Raw genomic sequence first — 18646 nt, 5'->3', positions numbered from 1 at the left:
GCATAATAGCTGCTTTGCCAGTGAAGACGGTAGTTTGCTTCTGATCTTTAGTAATTATATATGTCTCTCCTCAATTCCTAGAATCAGTAGGATAGAAACTTTAAAGATTCTACTTATAATTAATGCTGAGGCTGCAGCAAGATGGCAAATCAGTGGATATTGTGATCACTTTACCTCAGAATATCCTTCCATCAGTAGGTGATTATAGGGTTACTCTGCCTTGCTTAAATTAGACACAGCAGTTCTACACATAGTTACATCATTCAAATAAAAAAAATGAGGACAGATGGGGAGGAACAGGCTTCGACTCAACCCTGACAAGACTGAGTGGCTGTGCGTACCGGCATCTCGGGATATTCAGGATATCCCATCTCTCTCTATGGGGGGTGAGTATTACCCCCCCGTAGATAGGGCTCGCAACTTGGGGGTCCTCCTAGATTCACAGCTTTCTTTAGAAGACCATATAGTAGCTGTGACTAGGGGGCCTTCGCCCAGGTCCGCCTGGTGCGCCAGTTGCGGCCCTATTTAGACCGGGATGCCTTACGTACGGTCACTCACGCACTCGTGATCTCTCGTCTGGACTACTGCAATGCTCTCTACATGGGGCTACCCTTGAAGACCACTCGGAGGCTCCAACTGGTACAGAATGCAGCCGCAAGAGTTGTGTTGGGAGTTTCCCGACACTCCCATGTTACACCTCTGCTCCGTGAGCTGCATTGGCTTCCAGTTGTCTTCCGGGTGGGATTCAAGGTGTTAGTAATGACCTACAAAGCCCTACATGGCATGGGTCCGGAATACCTTGGGGACCACCTGCGGCCGGCGTCAATTTCCCTCCGCCCAGTACGCTCCCACAGAGAGGGCCTCCTCAGGGTGCCACCGGTCAAAGAATGCCGACTGGCGGCCCCCAGGGGGAGGGCGTTCTCTGTGGGTGGGCCGGATTTATGGAACCATCTTTCGGTCGAGCTCCGGATGGCGCCTGATCTCCGCTCCTTCCAGCGCGATCTAAAAACTTACCTTTTCGAACAAGCTGGCCTGGCCTGATGGGATGGGGTTGGGTTTTATTAATGTGTTTTAACCTGCTTTTAATGTGTTTTAATTTATTTGTGGGCATCTTGTTTAATCTTTTTTAATTTTTGTATTTTGTCTTTTAATATGTATTGCCCTGTTCACCGCCCTGAGTCCTTCGGGAGAAGGGCGGTATATAAATTAAATTAATAAATAAATAAATAATAATAAATAAATTTGATTTGTTTTTCCAAGCCTTTCCTACAAGAATGCACTATATGACTGGTTTCATCTTTGTTGGTATTCATCAATGTTGGGTAGCCAGATGTTAACACCATGGAGTTCAAGCTTTCAGCTAGGAATTGAACTCACAGATCTTTGCACATCGTGACTATATACTGTACATTAGTTTTAGAAGTTATCTAGGTCCTCATGCTAGGCTTTTGAATTGCACAGAGCACTCCTGGAGTTAAAACAGTTATATAAATGTGAATTAATATTTATTAGTAAAACAATAGAAGGAACTCTGATTGTGTTCAATTAATTCCTTTCCACTAATTTTAATGAATTAAAATGTAATACTTTCAACAGAATGTACATTTACTCCTGTGTTTCAGGGTCGAGACCTTGACTTTAAAATTCAAGAGTACAAAAGAAGTCGCAAAGTATTTCCTGAAAGTCAAATAGTGGAATGGTTTATACAGTTATTACTTGGAGTAAACTATCTACATGAAAGGTATAGCAGTTTCATTTGTCATACAATAAATTGAAGCTATGTTTCCACTGCTAGATTGCTGACATAGAACATTTTAAAAGCTTGTGGAATAGTTATTTATTTATAATACAAAATTCTGTCTAACAACCTGGATTTGGATTATTAATTTGTGGCTAAAGTGAGTGTGCCCTTTTAAATACCGTATATACTTGAGTATAAGCCGACTCGAGTATAAGCCGAGACCCCCAATTTCACCCCCAAAAACTGGAAAAAGTTATTGACTCGAGTATAAGCCGATCCGCCGTTCTGCAAGCCTCTGCCGCCAGCAGAGGCTCGATCCGCCATTTTGCAAGCCTGAATACACAGGAATACCCTGTGTGGCCGCGGCTCGTCGGCAGGTCTCCGTTCCTCCTGCCGACCTTTGGGGAGGTTTGGGCGCCTCCCCAAACCTCGGCAGGTCTCCGTTCCTCCTGCCGACCTTTGGGGAGGTTTGGGCGCCTCCCCAAACCTCCCCAAACCTCGGCAGGTCTCCGTTCCTCCGCGCAGACCTGCCGACCTTTGGGGAGGTTTGGGCGCCTCCCCAAACCTCGGCAGGTCTCCGTTCCTCCTGCCGACCTTTGGGGAGGTTTGGGCGCCTCCCCAAACCTCCCCAAACCTCGGCAGGTCTCCGTTCCTCCTGCCGACCTTTGGGGAGGTTTGGGCGCCTCCCCAAACCTCGGCAGGTCTCCGTTCCTCCGCGCAGACCTGCGGACCTTTGGGGAGGTTTGGGCGCCTCCCCAAACCTCCCCAAACCTCGGCAGGTCTCCGTTCCTCCTGCCGACCTTTGGGGAGGTTTGGGCGCCTCCCCAAACCTCGGCAGGTCTCCGTTCCTCCGCGCAGACCTGCCGACGTTTGGGAAGGTTTGGGCGCCTCCCCAAACCTCCCCAGGTCTCCGTTCCTGTTTGGGGAGGTTTGGGCGCCTCCCCAAACCTCCCCAAACCTCGGCAGGTCTCCGTTCCTGTTTGGGGAGGTTTGGGCGCCTCCCCAAACGTCCCCAAACCTCGGCAGGTCTCCGTTCCTCCGCGCAGACCTGCCGACCTTTGGGGAGGTTTGGGCGCCTCCCCAAACGTCCCCAAACCTCGGCAGGTCTCCGTTCCTCCGCGCAGACCTGCCGACCTTTGGGGAGGTTTGGGCGCCTCCCCAAACGTCCCCAAACCTCGGCAGGTCTCCGTTCCTGTTTGGGGAGGTTTGGGCGCCTCCCCAAACGTCCCCAAACCTCGGCAGGTCTCCGTTCCTCCGCGCAGACCTGCCGACCTTTGGGGAGGTTTGGGCGCCTCCCCAAACGTCCCCAAACCTCGGCAGGTCTCCGTTCCTGTTTGGGGAGGTTTGGGCGCCTCCCCAAACGTCCCCAAACCTCGGCAGGTCTCCGTTCCTCCGCGCAGACCTGCCGACCTTTGGGGAGGTTTGGGCGCCTCCCCAAACGTCCCCAAACCTCGGCAGGTCTCCGTTCCTGTTTGGGGAGGTTTGGGCGCCTCCCCAAACGTCCCCAAACCTCGGCAGGTCTCCGTTCCTCCGCGCAGACCTGCCGACCTTTGGGGAGGTTTGGGCGCCTCCCCAAACGTCCCCAAACCTCGGCAGGTCTCCGTTCCTGTTTGGGGAGGTTTGGGCGCCTCCCCAAACGTCCCCAAACCTCGGCAGGTCTCCGTTCCTGTTTGGGGAGGTTTGGGCGCCTCCCCAAACATCCCCAAACCTCCCCAAACCTCGGCAGGTCTCCGTTCCTCCGCGCAGACCTGCCGAGGTTTGGGGAGGTTTGGGGAGGCGCCCAAACCTCCCCAAAGGTCGGCAGGAAGAACGGAGACCTGCCGAGGTTTGGGGAGGTTTGGGGAGGCGCCCAAACCTCCCCAAAGGTCGGCAGGTCTGCGCGGAGGAACGGAGACCTGCCGAGGTTTGGGGACGTTTGGGGAGGCGCCCAAACCTCCCCAAACAGGAACGGAGACCTGCCGAGGTTTGGGGACGTTTGGGGAGGCGCCCAAACCTCCCCAAAGGTCGGCAGGTCTGCGCGGAGGAACGGAGACCTGCCGAGGTTTGGGGAGGTTTGGGGAGGCGCCCAAACCTCCCCAAACAGGAACGGAGACCTGCCGAGGTTTGGGGACATTTGGGGAGGCGCCCAAACCTCCCCAAAGGTCGGCAGGTCTGCGCGGAGGAACGGAGACCTGCCGAGGTTTGGGGAGGTTTGGGGAGGCGCCCAAACCTCCCCAAACAGGAACGGAGACCTGCCGAGGTTTGGGGACGTTTGGGGAGGCGCCCAAACCTCCCCAAAGGTCGGCAGGTCTGCGCGGAGGAACGGAGACCTGCCGAGGTTTGGGGACGTTTGGGGAGGCGCCCAAACCTCCCCAAACAGGAACGGAGACCTGCCGAGGTTTGGGGACGTTTGGGGAGGCGCCCAAACCTCCCCAAAGGTCGGCAGGTCTGTGCGGAGGAACGGAGACCTGCCGAGGTTTGGGGAGGTTTGGGGAGGCGCCCAAACCTCCCCAAACAGGAACGGAGACCTGCCGAGGTTTGGGGACGTTTGGGGAGGCGCCCAAACCTCCCCAAACAGGAACGGAGACCTGCCGAGGTTTGGGGACGTTTGGGGAGGCGCCCAAACCTCCCCAAAGGTCGGCAGGTCTGCGCGGAGGAACGGAGACCTGCCGAGGTTTGGGGACGTTTGGGGAGGCGCCCAAACCTCCCCAAACAGGAACGGAGACCTGCCGAGGTTTGGGGACGTTTGGGGAGGCGCCCAAACCTCCCCAAAGGTCGGCAGGTCTGCGCGGAGGAACGGAGACCTGCCGAGGTTTGGGGACGTTTGGGGAGGCGCCCAAACCTCCCCAAACAGGAACGGAGACCTGCCGAGGTTTGGGGACGTTTGGGGAGGCGCCCAAACCTCCCCAAAGGTCGGCAGGTCTGCGCGGAGGAACGGAGACCTGCCGAGGTTTGGGGAGGTTTGGGGAGGCGCCCAAACCTCCCCAAACAGGAACGGAGACCTGCCGAGGTTTGGGGACGTTTGGGGAGGCGCCCAAACCTCCCCAAACAGGAACGGAGACCTGCCGAGGTTTGGGGACGTTTGGGGAGGCGCCCAAACCTCCCCAAAGGTCGGCAGGTCTGCGCGGAGGAACGGAGACCTGCCGAGGTTTGGGGACGTTTGGGGAGGCGCCCAAACCTCCCCAAACAGGAACGGAGACCTGCCGAGGTTTGGGGACGTTTGGGGAGGCGCCCAAACCTCCCCAAAGGTCGGCAGGTCTGCGCGGAGGAACGGAGACCTGCCGAGGTTTGGGGAGGTTTGGGGAGGCGCCCAAACCTCCCCAAACAGGAACGGAGACCTGCCGAGGTTTGGGGACGTTTGGGGAGGCGCCCAAACCTCCCCAAACAGGAACGGAGACCTGCCGAGGTTTGGGGACGTTTGGGGAGGCGCCCAAACCTCCCCAAAGGTCGGCAGGTCTGCGCGGAGGAACGGAGACCTGCCGAGGTTTGGGGACGTTTGGGGAGGCGCCCAAACCTCCCCAAACAGGAACGGAGACCTGCCGAGGTTTGGGGACGTTTGGGGAGGCGCCCAAACCTCCCCAAAGGTCGGCAGGTCTGCGCGGAGGAACGGAGACCTGCCGAGGTTTGGGGAGGTTTGGGGAGGCGCCCAAACCTCCCCAAACAGGAACGGAGACCTGCCGAGGTTTGGGGACGTTTGGGGAGGCGCCCAAACCTCCCCAAAGGTCGGCAGGTCTGCACGGAGGAACGGAGACCTGCCGAGGTTTGGGGAGGTTTGGGGAGGCGCCCAAACCTCCCCAAACAGGAACGGAGACCTGCCGAGGTTTGGGGACGTTTGGGGAGGCGCCCAAACCTCCCCAAAGGTCGGCAGGTCTGCGCGGAGGAACGGAGACCTGCCGAGGTTTGGGGAGGTTTGGGGAGGCGCCCAAACCTCCCCAAAGGTCGGCAGGTCTGCGCGGAGGAACGGAGACCTGCCGAGGTTTGGGGAGGTTTGGGGAGGCGCCCAAAGCTCCCCAAACAGGAACGGAGACCTGCCGAGGTTTGGGGACGTTTGGGGAGGCGCCCAAACCTCCCCAAACAGGAACGGAGACCTGCCGAGGTTTGGGGAGGTTTGGGGAGGCGCCCAAACCTCCCCAAACAGGAACGGAGACCTGGGGAGGTTTGGGGAGGCGCCCAAACCTTCCCAAACGTCGGCAGGTCTGCGCGGAGGAACGGAGACCTGCCGAGGTTTGGGGAGGCGCCCAAACCTCCCCAAAGGTCGGCAGGAGGAACGGAGACCTGCCGAGGTTTGGGGAGGTTTGGGGAGGCGCCCAAACCTCCCCAAAGGTCGGCAGGAGGAACGGAGACCTGCCGAGGTTTGGGGAGGTTTGGGGAGGCGCCCAAACCTCCCCAAACGTCGGCAGGTCTGCGCGGAGGAACGGAGACCTGCCGAGGTTTGGGGAGGCGCCCAAACCTCCCCAAACGTCGGCAAGTCTCCGTTCCTCCGCGCCCTGCCTGCCTGCTTCTTTCCGCTGCGGAAAGAAGCAGGCAGGCAAGGCGTGGAGTTTGGGGAGGTGCGCGCGCACCTCCCCAAACCTCCCCAAACTTCGGCAGGTCTCGGACGGCGGTGGCTTGGGAGAGGTGCGGGCGATCCCGGAAGCACCAAAGCCTCGGCCGCGCACAAGTCCTCGGTAAGTTTTTTTTGTTGACTGGAGTATAAGCCGAAGTGGAATTTTTCAGCCCAAAAAGTGGGCTGAAAAATTCGGCTTATACTCAAGTATATACGGTAATATATTTTCCAAAGTGTGCCATTTTAAATCTTACTATTATTTTCACAAAGATGAGATAGCAAAAAAATTGAAAATACATTTTGGCTTATTTCTTAAGAAAGCTAATGTGAACATGCAAACTACTATTTTCCAAATGTGAAATTATCTCTTATGTCTCCCTATTATTATGAAAGTGAAAAATATTTCATTGTCCAAACAAGAAGAAATAACCATTTCCTTCAGATGCAGCATTCATTTTAGGCTGTGTAAAAATAATTGAGTCTTCTCCATGCTGGCATGATATTGATTTCTAAAGCAGGCTTTCTTCAATAGAGCTATCAGTTCAGACCATATCTACAGTTAGTATGTTTGCAAATATCATTTTCAAATGTTGCTAATCAACTGCAATACAAACTCAGAACATGATTTCTTCTCATCCAAATCAATCTGATTTAGGTATGTGATGTACCTGGTACCTGACTAAAAAAATAATAACACAGTAACCTCCGATCATTCCGCCGGGGCCTGAAGACCTGGCTCTTTGAGCTCTCAGGCCCAGGCTGAGGAGAAATTTTTAACTGGGGTTTTAAGTATACAGGGTCAATTTAATATTTTTTAATTTGGTTTTTTAACTTTTGTATGGTGGATTTTTTAATTCCCTGTAAACCGCCCTGAGTCCTCAGGGAATAGGGCGGTATATAAATGTAACTAAATGTAACTAAATAAATAAATAAATAAATAAACCCCCTCCATGTCATTTTTTAAAGTGGGAGGATTATTTAAAACCTCTTTGTATGCACAGTGAGCCATCCCTTGCTCTGCCATGTTCATGCTGTGCTTGTGGGCCACTGATGCACCCTCCCCCACCTAGCAGCAGCCACCCCTGCCACACTCATGCCATGACTTGTACATTTACAAATTCTTCACCACCTACGTCCAGGAACAGCCAAACATGTTACGCTTGTACAGTGCGCTATGCCTTAGTTGCCTGTTTGTCTGTTTGCAACCACTTGGGACTTGCTTAAGAATCCATGAGCCCTATTTAACAATGGCAATGGAGAGTGCTGGTATAGAGATTGCTAAACCATGTTGCATGTGATGTCATGCTTTACAACAATTTGATATTAACATTATTCAAAATTTTAAAAAAATGGCTTAGTTGTTATTAAATGTGTTCAGGATTGCAGTCCAAAAGCAATGATATTAATACAGTTAGAGGACAGGTTTAAGTTTTATAACATGGCAAGATACATTTATTACAATAACAAATTATTTTTCCCCTATTATTGGAACAGTGGTTCTTTTTATTTTATTTTCAGGCGAATACTTCATCGAGATTTGAAAGCTAAGAATATTTTTTTGAAAAATAATCTGGTTAAAATTGGTAAGATATAAAAAAGTTACTGTTTATTTTTCCCGGGGCATGTAGAAAGGCAGAGATGGCAAGGCAGATGAAACTGAAAACCACTTTAGTTACAGAGGCCCAACAAAAGTTTGAGTGCTAAGTCCATGCTTAGACCAAGAGACAGGAATTCTTACCACTTTCCCTGCCCAGGTTTATTGCCTCACAGATTCCCAAGTACTTTTCTTTTAATGAAACATTAGCTTAGGACCAGAGCTTAGTTTTAAAGTATATTCAACAGGGTGAAACTGCCTCTCTTTATTTAAAATCTCTTTATCTATTCTCTCCCAGACTGCCATTGTAATGGCTAAGTTTGCACAAAGCCATGTACATGTGGCACAATAAAAATATTACTGTAAGATCAAAGCACATGGAAATTGTGTGTTTATTTTTTTACACATTATGTAAAACACACTGTTGTTTTTGTTCTCCTTATGCTAAAGACCTGAGAGTACATGAGAGCATGGTAATTGACAAAAAATGAATTTCCATCATATTTTTTCAACAATTCCATTAATATTTTTTATTGTTAATTATCACTACAAAATAATATATAAAGTACCACCCTATAACTTCTGCTGCCATAAATCCTTATTTTATCATTGTGCTCTGATTTTAAAATAATTCAAAATAATTACGTTTCTTTTATATATAGTTCTGCTTTTTTAAAAAAAGAAAAAGCATGATTAAGTTCTGGATGTGTATAAATGTGCATTTGCCTCCAGGAAATCCTTAACTTACAACCATTCATTTAGCAATAGTTCAAAGTTACAACAGCACTGAAAAAGTGACTTACCACCAATCCTCATTACTGTCAATGGGAGAAGTCAGATTCGTTTAATGACCACATGATTCACTTAACAACTGCAGTGATTCACTTAATAACCATATCAAAAAAGGTTATAAAATTGTTCATGACTTGCTTAATAATCTGCTTGCTTAGCAACAGATATTGTGGTCCCAATTATGGTTGTAAATCAAGAATTATTTACATAAACAACATGACACAGTTTAAAACTTGGTTGGTAGCCCTTTTTTAAAAAAATAGTTCATTGGGGATAAAATCTTAATCTGTGAACTGAAGACAGATATGGACAACTACTTTATTCATATTATTAACTACTATTTACACTCAGTTTATAAAGGTGTTATTAGGAGCCTGTGAAAATTTCTTACAACTATGTGTTTGAATTTAAATAGTTAGCTACCTTTAGCTTAGTTTTTTACCTCATTGGTTGTTTTCTACCAGATTACTACAATGTTAACTCTTCTTTTTAAGGGGACTTTGGAGTTTCTCGCCTCTTGATGGGATCCTGTGATTTAGCAACTACCTTTATTGGGACACCTTTCTACATGAGCCCAGAGGCATTACAACACCATGGTTATGACACAAAATCAGACATTTGGTGAGGAGACAGCGCTATGTTCAAATTCATTTCACCACAATGATCATGCAAGCACAAAACTAGTCTATTTTCATTATATGTTAGGGTTTTTTCTTTCTTTCTATGGAATTCTATACCTCCCCAGCACTTATTAGAATAAATAAGCTTCCACCCTATGTGAATGTTTATTGTAAGGACGATGCTTTATATTGCTCTGAGTGGTTAGTCTGACATTCCTCTTCATATCTTTACCTTTTCTTTTGTAATCTATTAAAGTATACTTTTGTGGCACAATTTTTCTTCTATTTGAAAATGGATATTTATTTAGGTTATTTAATAAACTGATAAATAGCAATAGCACTAATATACGTATAAGTCTTACACTGCTTCACAGTGCTTTATAGCCTTCTCTAAATGGTTTAGAGTCAGCATATTGCCCCCAACAATCTGGGTCCTCATTTTACCGACCTCGGGAGGATGGAAGGCTGAGTCAATGTGGAGCCACTCAGAATTGATCTCCTGGAGTGAGCAATGAGTTAGCCTGAAAACTTTTAAAAATATGGGCAAGATAGAAAGAAGGCATTAAAAGTTTCGGTAGACCTATCACAGAAGCAGTCTTGCTTTGTCTTTCAGTTCCAAATTTTGAATCATTGCAGTTTTGTTCTAAATCATACTTAGCCTTAAACCAATACTTCCTGGGAATTCTGTTGTGATATTGGGGCCTTAGCAAGAATTACTTCTGATTTTTTGTAGTTAAGTTAGATAGGTGCCATTGTTTCCTTGTATTATTATTATTAGGGTTCTTTTTGCTGTAGCAAAGTTGTCCAGTCTTTGGTTTGCCTGGGCCACATTGTCTTGGGCTATATATAAAATATATAACTTAGTTAACTTATTTTTTAAAATTTTTTTATTATTTGTGGGACCACATTACTAACTGTCCAGGTTTGTCTGCAGCTCAGGGGCTGCAGGTTGGCTTCATCTCTTCTATACAATTCATCCTTACTTTTATATAAAAACACAGCAGTTTTAAAAAGTGCTTTACAAACAATATTTAGGATTATACCTAGCAAAAGTAATACAGTAGTCTCCAACTTTTTTTGGTGTGTCTCTAGTAAATAGCTTATTATTCTTGAGTTTGACCCTGCAAAAGAAAACCACATTTCTCAACTGGGCTTAATTGTAAAGAATTATATTTCAGTAAGCATGATTATTTGCAGTTGACTGTTGGTGTTAGTAAGGTAAGGCTAATAAACTCTAGGAGCTTCACCTTGCTTTGTTTCATCTGCTATAAAAGTAGTTTGGTTTTTGGTTTGGCTGTGGATAATTCCCAGAGATCCCATTTCACTTATTGTGCTAAAGAAAACATAAATATATCTATCTAGTATAGTCAGCATCGGCCAATGTTATAAGTAATCCTTGTTGAATAACTGGTCACTTAATTGGCATTTACTCCCTCCAAAAGCTGCTTACACTGGGTCCTGAAGTTATAGCTGCTGCAGTGCTCCACTGACATTTGCCCCTATGATCAACTGTAGGGATGCTGCAGTGCCCCCTGCCTATCTCCTCATCCCCCTCACTAGTTTTCCACAGACCTTTTCAAGTTCCAGGCCTTTTATCCCCCAGGGCCCACACAGGCTTTAGGCCTGATACCCTGATACCTTCTTCTTCCTCGCTTACCTTTTGAAGAGCTCCAGAGGCTTCTACAATTCTGGAACAGATTGCTTCATCATCCAGAAGTGGCCACCTTGTTTCTAGAGACCACATTGAATTGTGGTGGAAACATGAGGGCTGCTTTCAGAATCACTCTGCATGGTTGACTGACAAAACCCACTCCACTTCACTAACATGATCTGCATACCACTGTGGAAAGCTCCTGGGCCCTGATGCTTTCTGTAGTGCTATGCAGACTATGTCAGGCAAGCAAAATAAAGCAGTTCCTGATATGGCCATGTGGCACATTCTGGAAGTGTCTCCTGGGTTTCCAGTGGCCATATTCTTTGTGGATGCTAGAAACATGATGACTTCTTCTGGTATTAGACCATGTGGCTGAGCAACACAAACCTGTTCCAGTGCTGTGGAAAGCTTCGGGGCTCTTCGGAAGGTAAGTGAGGAGGAGGGTGTGGGGTCTAATGTAGTGGGAGACAGATCCGAAGCCTGCAGGAACTTAAGGACCAGAAAGCAATAGATGAGAGAGGTCTTAAGGAGACCTGGGGCAGTTGGACCTTAATTTGTGCTAGGCCTTTCGGGCCCTTCCCTCAACCATGTGGTATCTTGAACTCCACTTAACAACCTACATGTTTGTTTAATAGCTGCATCAGGGAGAGGAGGGGGTGGGGGTCATTAACCAACACTGCCTTACTTAATGGGTATCATGACATGCATGGTAAGATCCATTACAGTCAAAAGTCAAGGACTATTAATTTAAAAGAACAGAATCAAATAAAAATTGACAATCTGACAAAACAGCATACAATCTGTCCATATTATGCTTCAACTGGAAAGGGTTTATCCAAATATCCTAAGCAAGGCTTGGAGGAAATGTCAGGTTTTCAAAATCTGCTTGTAAATTGGCATATAGGAACCATTCAAAGTTTGTGGGGGTGCCATTCCAAAGCATAGATGCAGTGGAACTGAAGCAATTGACTAATATTGCTAATTCACAAGTAATCCATGAGCGCTTGAAGTTAACAGTGGACCATCCAGAACTATTTACAACTTACAACTGGTTTGGGAATTATGGTGGCACAGACAAACACAGACACAAACACAGCGATTGGGTAATTGCATTTGGGTAGTTGGCAAATAGTCCAATTTTGCAATCATTTGCATCATCCCTTGGTCACATGGCTGTGATTTGTGATTTTTTTTTACTGATTTCCAATGTGTACTTCTAATTCCTGGCAAAAAACACCTGTAGGGGAAAATGGATTTGCTTAACAACTGCAGTGTTTGCTTAATGACCACTATGTTCAGCTAACAGCTGTCATAAAAAGGGTCATAACTTTGAACCATGTGATGCCTTGACTTATGATTACAATGATTTATGACTATAATTCTGGGCTAATGACCATAACTCAAGGATTATCTGTATTTTTTGCAATTTTTCCTGAGATATGAATTTTTATCTTGCTTATGTACTTAGGGTGATCGCAAGGAATCTATTTTATTATTCATATATCTAAATTCATGCTGGGCATGATTTTATAGTTTGGAGAAAATATATTTTATTTTTGTCTGTAGGGAACTTATTGTTTCTTTTCACCAGGACTACAAGGTAAGTACAAGCAGTCACTAGACATGCATTCAAAATCACTACTTGTCCTTGAATCATTTTTATCTTGCATTATAGGTCACTTGGATGCATTTTGTATGAGATATGTTGTTTGAATCACGCATTTACTGGTCATAGTTTTTTGTCCATTGTTCTGAAAATTGTAGAGAGCAAAACACCTTCTCTTCCAGACAATTTTCCAAGAGAACTCGATGCTGTCCTGCATAGGTGAGTATGTTTGTTTGGATTTTATTTGTTTTTTCTATTGTATCTTTTATTAATGTCAATGTTAATTCATTTCATATTGTTAATATTTCAGTATGCTGAATAAGGACCCTTCATTGAGGCCATCAGCTGCAGAGATTTTAAGAACTTCATATATTGATGATCAGTTACAGGTATTTGGAATGCCCTTAGAAGTGCTTAAAACATAGATTAAAAATTCACTTCATTATACAAAAGTAAAAAATATAAAATACAGTTATAAGTAAGGTTGCTCAGAAATACTGATCAAATTCTTGAGAATTATATCTAAAATCATTGATCTGTAAGCTACTTGATTGAATATTTAATGCAGAGGGATCTGTATTATTACAGGATTGACAGAAGTGCTATTTTTTATGAGATCAACTGTATTTAGCCAACTGCATACATATTCTGAAAATTCTACCTCCAAAAAATTAAAACATTTCATTTTAGATGTTCAGAATTTGGAAGAAGTGAAATAAGGGTTATCTGCTATTAATAGTTTAAATTTTCAGAAAGTCAGATAGATATCTTTCACACACTCCTACACAGACAGAGAGAAGAGAGAGCCCCATCCTCAAATGTTGTTGTTTTTTTTTTTAAAAAAGAACAATTTTAAAATACAGGCACACCTTGTTGATCATTTTCCTCTCTGGGGAGGAAAATACTTTGGATTTTGATTCCTGGGTTTGAATATTTGGAACATCTCCAGAATCATACTGCCATACGTTTGTTTAAAGTTCAGATTAGTGTTAAGATGATAAGCGGTGGAAAAACCCACTTTATATCAATTAAAATTCTGGGAAAGAGAATATCATGTCAATTATACACCACAACTCCGTTAAAATAATCCGGAAATGCTGTAATAAAAAAAAAACACAAAGTGACATTTGCAGAACAGATCGCAATTGACTAGAAATAATGGCATTTCTTTTGCATTTTAATCAAGGGCCTTTTTGTCCCCATTGAAAAAAATAGGGAAAAAGACTAAAGCAAAACTTATTAGTATTTGCTTCTGTTTCCTAAGACATGTATATGCATCTCTGCAAAAGCTTCTAGGCTGCCACTTGCTCTTTAAGCAAAAATCAAAAGTATCTGAGGACTCCAGATTTTGCACTTTGTCTTTTTTTTGCCACTTATTCTGTTATTCCAGAATAAGAGATGGTAGTCCATGGAATCAGAAGGGTGCCAAACCCAAACCTACTCAATCTTCCAGGACTAAGTTAAAACCTATTATTCCCCATTAATCAATCCTCTCCGCCCCAGCCTTCAGATATCAGGACAGGACATCAACTTGCTTAATTCATCATGGGCAGATTATAAAGCTGAGTTTCATCAGCATATTGATGATATCTCACCCCCTGATGACGGATGATCTCACCCAGTGCTCCAGATGTTAAACGGGAGTAGAGAAAGCAATGGACCCTGCTGAATGTTACATATAAAATATCCAATGTCAGAGGCAGCCTGCCACTCAGTATTATGTGTCAGTGCTATGTGTACATAATATCAGAGGAAAGTCTATTGAGTTACTAATGACTATTAAGTAAAGAGAAATTTGGGCTAGTCAGGCCTTTTAGCCTATCTCATCAGGGATATTCTTTGTAGGTCACCTACCTTGTCCCTTTGCTAAGTGCAGAATCTGCTAGACTAAATGCAATTTATGTGAAACATAAAAGGAATTAGCTTTGTAAAAGTCTCAGAAGTCATGAAATACTTCCGTATTTTAAAAAAAAAGTAAATTGTTGCAATTCCTGTTTTCTGACAGATTATGAAATATAAGCACACAAATGTGATTACAAAGGATTGGATGTTTAATTCCCAGGAAGAAGCTGATCATATAATAAGTGCTGTGTGAGTATGGGGTTCTTGAACTTTACAAAAGCAAATAAAATCAAAAGTGGACAAATCACCAAAACCAAATGAAAGAGAAATTCGTTTCCACGAATAGTTCTTAATCTGTACATATCTGATGCTGCTTCCTTCAAGAAAATTTTTTACAGTAATTTCAGGCATTAACAAGGCCATCAATTAATTTGCAATAACTGTCATATATTTCTTATTAATATGAACTGTATGTTCTACTTGCATTATTTGTGCATTAAACTAATTTGAATACTATTAAAATACTATTAAAAGTATCAAAATACAATTGTATAATAATTAATAAAGTAATTAAACTCATATCCCTTTGAGTTTTACTTGGATCTGGAATTGTGTTTTCTTCTAATCCTAGTTTACAGCCATTCCGTTCCATTAATTATTGATTACAGCTTCATTCTGCAGCGCAATCATTTCTTTTTTAGCTTCCTCGCCTTTTGGAAGCAACTTCTTCAGTGTTAATATGTTACACTTTTTTTCAAGATAGGTGTATATCACTGAGAATCTGATCATAGTATTATTTAATTTGCTAAGAAGTAGCAAACAAGCAAAAGTTTCACTTTAGTGTCATTAGCTGACCTTTATAGTACATTTCTGTTCTAGTCTTTTTTAAAATTTGTCTCTTTGGTAAAAAGCCGTTTTGATCTGGATGTATAAATTCAACTAAATATTTTTTCAATCTTTCCGCCATTATTGAAGTAAAAATTTTATAATCCACAGTGAGCAGTGAAATCGGTCTATAGTTCTTAATCTGGGTCAAATCAGAATCTTCTTTTGGTATTAAAGTGATATTTGCTTCAATCTACGTAGTTGGAAAGTCTAGCTTCTAATAAAAGTCCATTACAAACATCTTTCAATGGTTCACTTAGTATCTCTTGTAAATTCTTATATAACTCCACCTGGAAGCTCATCTGGACCTGGTGTTTTTCCATTTTTTTGTCTTTTTATGGCCTCTGATATTCCCATCATTGTAACCCCTTCATCTAACATAGTTTTAAATGTCTCTGAAATCTTTGGAAGATTACTTTCTTCCAAATATTTTACAGTTTTCCCTCTTGAAGTTTCTTCCTTGTCATACAATTCCTTATAGTATTCTTTGACTATCTTTTTTATTTCTTCATTTTTATATTGTAAATAACCTTTCCCATCAAGTAAGTTATGTATCTTCCCCCCCCCCCTCCTGTTTTTTAACTTTCTAAGCTAACCATTTTCCTGGCTTATTGGCATTTTCGAAAAAATCTGTTTCACTCTTTTTATCTGTTCTGCCACTTTTTCTGAGTCTAGCAGATTTAATTTATGTTTTATTATGTCCATTTCTCTTTTCAAAGTCTTTTTTGTGGATTTTTTTGCAGTTCTAATTCTAACTTTCCAAAATCTTCTTTTAATAATACATATTGCTTTTTTCTCTGTTTATTTTTCTTTGCCATCTATGTTATAGCTATGCCTCTAAAGTATACTTTAGCTGTATCCCATACATTTTGTACTGTTGTATCTTCTTTTTTATTTTCTTTGAAGAAGAATTCCATTTCTTTTTTCGCTAACTCTATACATTCTTTTTCTTTTAATATGGAATGATTTAAAGTCCATCTTGGCCTTTTTTGTATTCCTTTCCAGGTCACTTTAAAAGGATTATGATCTGCCCATGTGCCTGTTTCTATTTCAATGTCCTGTACGTTCATTCTCACGTCCTTGACCAAGATTTTTGATTATTTGAATAGAAAGTATATTGCAGTTTTTGTGGATTAACTTCCCTCCAGATGTCTTGATTCTAATTTTCTCCTCCATATCAAAAATGCCTTAGATAACCTTCTTCTTCCACTTTTTCCTGTTTTGTTACTTTTATAATCAATTTTTCCATCTATTATTGCATTGAAATCTCCTAGTAAGCAAATGTTTTGGTACTCCATTTCTATTATTTTTCTATGTAGGTTTTTGTAAAATTTTTCTTGATTGTTGTTTGGTGCATAAATTACCACTAATAATATTTGCTTTTGATGCAGATAAATTTCTACCATTAAAATTCTTCCTTCTTTATCTGAATATACCATTTTAGAATCTATTTTCCCTTAAATATATAGCAACTGCTCTTTTTTTCTATTGTGCTGATGTATAATAAAGTGAAAAAGTGAAGAAGAACTAAAGAGCCTCTTGTTGCAGGTGAAGAAGGAGAGTGCAAAACTTGGGTTGAAACTTAACATTAAGAAAACCAAGATCATGGCATCTGGCCCTCTCAATGCCTGGCAAATAGACGGGGAAGAAATGGAGGTAGTGACAGATTTTATTTTTCTGGGCTCCAAGATCACCGCAGATGGGGACTGTAGCCAAGAAATTAAAAGACGCTTGCTCCTGGGGAGGAAAGCCATGGCAAATCTAGACAGCACACTAAAAAGCAGAGACATCACCCTGTCAACAAAAGTGCATATAGTCAAGGCTATGGTCTTCCCAGTTGCAATGTATGGCAGTGAAAGTTGGACCATAAGAAAGGCTGAGCGCCAAAGAATTGAGGCCTTTGAACTCTGGTGCTGGAGAAGACTCCTGCGAGTCCCTTGGACTGCAAGGCGATCAAACCGGTCAGTCCTAGAGGAGATCAACCCTGACTGCTCTTTAGAAGGCCAGATCCTGAAGCTAAAACTCAAATACTTTGGCCACCTAATGAGAAGGAAGGATTCACTGGAGAAGAGCCTAATGCTGGGAAAGATTGAGGGCAATAGAAGAAGGGGACGACAGAGAATGAGGTGGCTGGATGGAGTCACTGAAGCAGTAGGCGTGAGCTTAGATGGACTCCAGAAGATGGTAGAGGACAGGAAGGCCTGGAGGAATGTTGTCCATAGGGTCGCGATGGGTCGGACACGACTTCGCAGCTAACAACAACATAATAAAGTTTCCCAATTTTTGAATATTCCAATAATTTATGATGTTGTTCTTTTATATGTGTTTCTTGCAAACAGATTAACTTCAATTTCTGTTCCTAAAATCTTTATTTCTTTTAATTGGGGAATCTAGTCCATTTCTGTTTACTGAGAAGATTCCATTTTCTTTCTCCATTACCATTTATTTATATTTAGGTCTAGTAGATCTAGTAGTCCTTTGTTCTATGGCAGGTCCTTCATTCTCACCCTTTTGGTCGTCTTTCTCTTTCTGTTCTCTTTTTTGTGCGGTTGCTCCTTCAGTCCTCTCTTCTGTTTGCTTCTGCTCCTTACTCTCCCCTTGTCTTTGTTTCACTCCTTCATCTAAAATTGCCCTATTCCTTACTTCAAAATCTTCCGCCTTCCAGATTGAGTCCAATCAATATCTTGTATTATTCCAGTTTATTAAGATGCCTTCCGGCATCAGCCATCTAAAGTTTATACCATTGGCAATCAGCTTCGTAATCAGAAAGTGGTAATGTCTTCGGGTATCTCTTACTCTCTTAGCTATCTGCTTTAAAACCACAATTTCTTTATTTTTGTATTGTATTGGCTCATCTCTAACTTTCCGTAGTACTTCATCTCTTGTTGTCTTCTTTGTAAACCGTACATGTACTTCTCTTGGCAATTTATTTCTTCTTGCATAGCTTGAATTGATGCAAAATATTTCATCGACCTCTAGCTGGATTTCTCCTCGGTCTGCCTTTAAAGCCTCCTCCAGGATGTCATTAATCACCTCTGCTATGTTTTCTTCTCTGTCCTCAGGAATATTTTGAAATCTTAAATAATGTTCCACTTTTTCCATCTCTAAAATCTTAATTGCGTTCTTTAATGTTTCATTTTCTTGTAATAACATTTCTATCTTTTTATCATTCTCGTCTGTTTTTTCTTCAGTTTTGTGTATTTTCTGTTGATTTTTAATTATCATTTGATTTTGAGCTTCAAATTTTTATTTATTTATTTATTTATTTTTTAATCCCATTTATATCCCGCCCTTCTCCGAAGACTCAGGGCGGCTTACACTCTAAGCACAAATCAATGTGCTTAGCAATAGCCTTCATTCTATGTATATGCCTGCTTATTAGGGCTT

General features: G+C 43.2%; 1 protein-coding gene across 2 annotated transcripts in view; it reads left to right on the top strand.

Annotated features, from left to right (window-relative positions):
- The window catches only part of NEK11 (NIMA related kinase 11), a 108863-nt gene that overhangs the window by 32176 nt on the left and 58041 nt on the right, over positions 1-18646 (top strand). For both annotated transcript variants that reach the window (XM_083378423.1, XM_083378424.1), the window contains exons 3-8: positions 1623-1741; positions 7785-7849; positions 9147-9273; positions 12602-12751; positions 12843-12921; positions 14538-14623. In XM_083378423.1, the coding sequence (XP_083234549.1) occupies positions 1623-1741; positions 7785-7849; positions 9147-9273; positions 12602-12751; positions 12843-12921; positions 14538-14623 (626 nt within the window). The remainder of the gene's footprint in view (positions 1-1622; positions 1742-7784; positions 7850-9146; positions 9274-12601; positions 12752-12842; positions 12922-14537; positions 14624-18646) is intronic.

Source organism: Vipera ursinii (assembly GCF_947247035.1).
Source record: "Vipera ursinii genome assembly, chromosome: Z".
In the NCBI taxonomy this organism is placed as follows: Eukaryota; Metazoa; Chordata; class Lepidosauria; order Squamata; family Viperidae; genus Vipera; species Vipera ursinii.
This window is presented reverse-complemented; position numbering and strand designations above follow the sequence as displayed.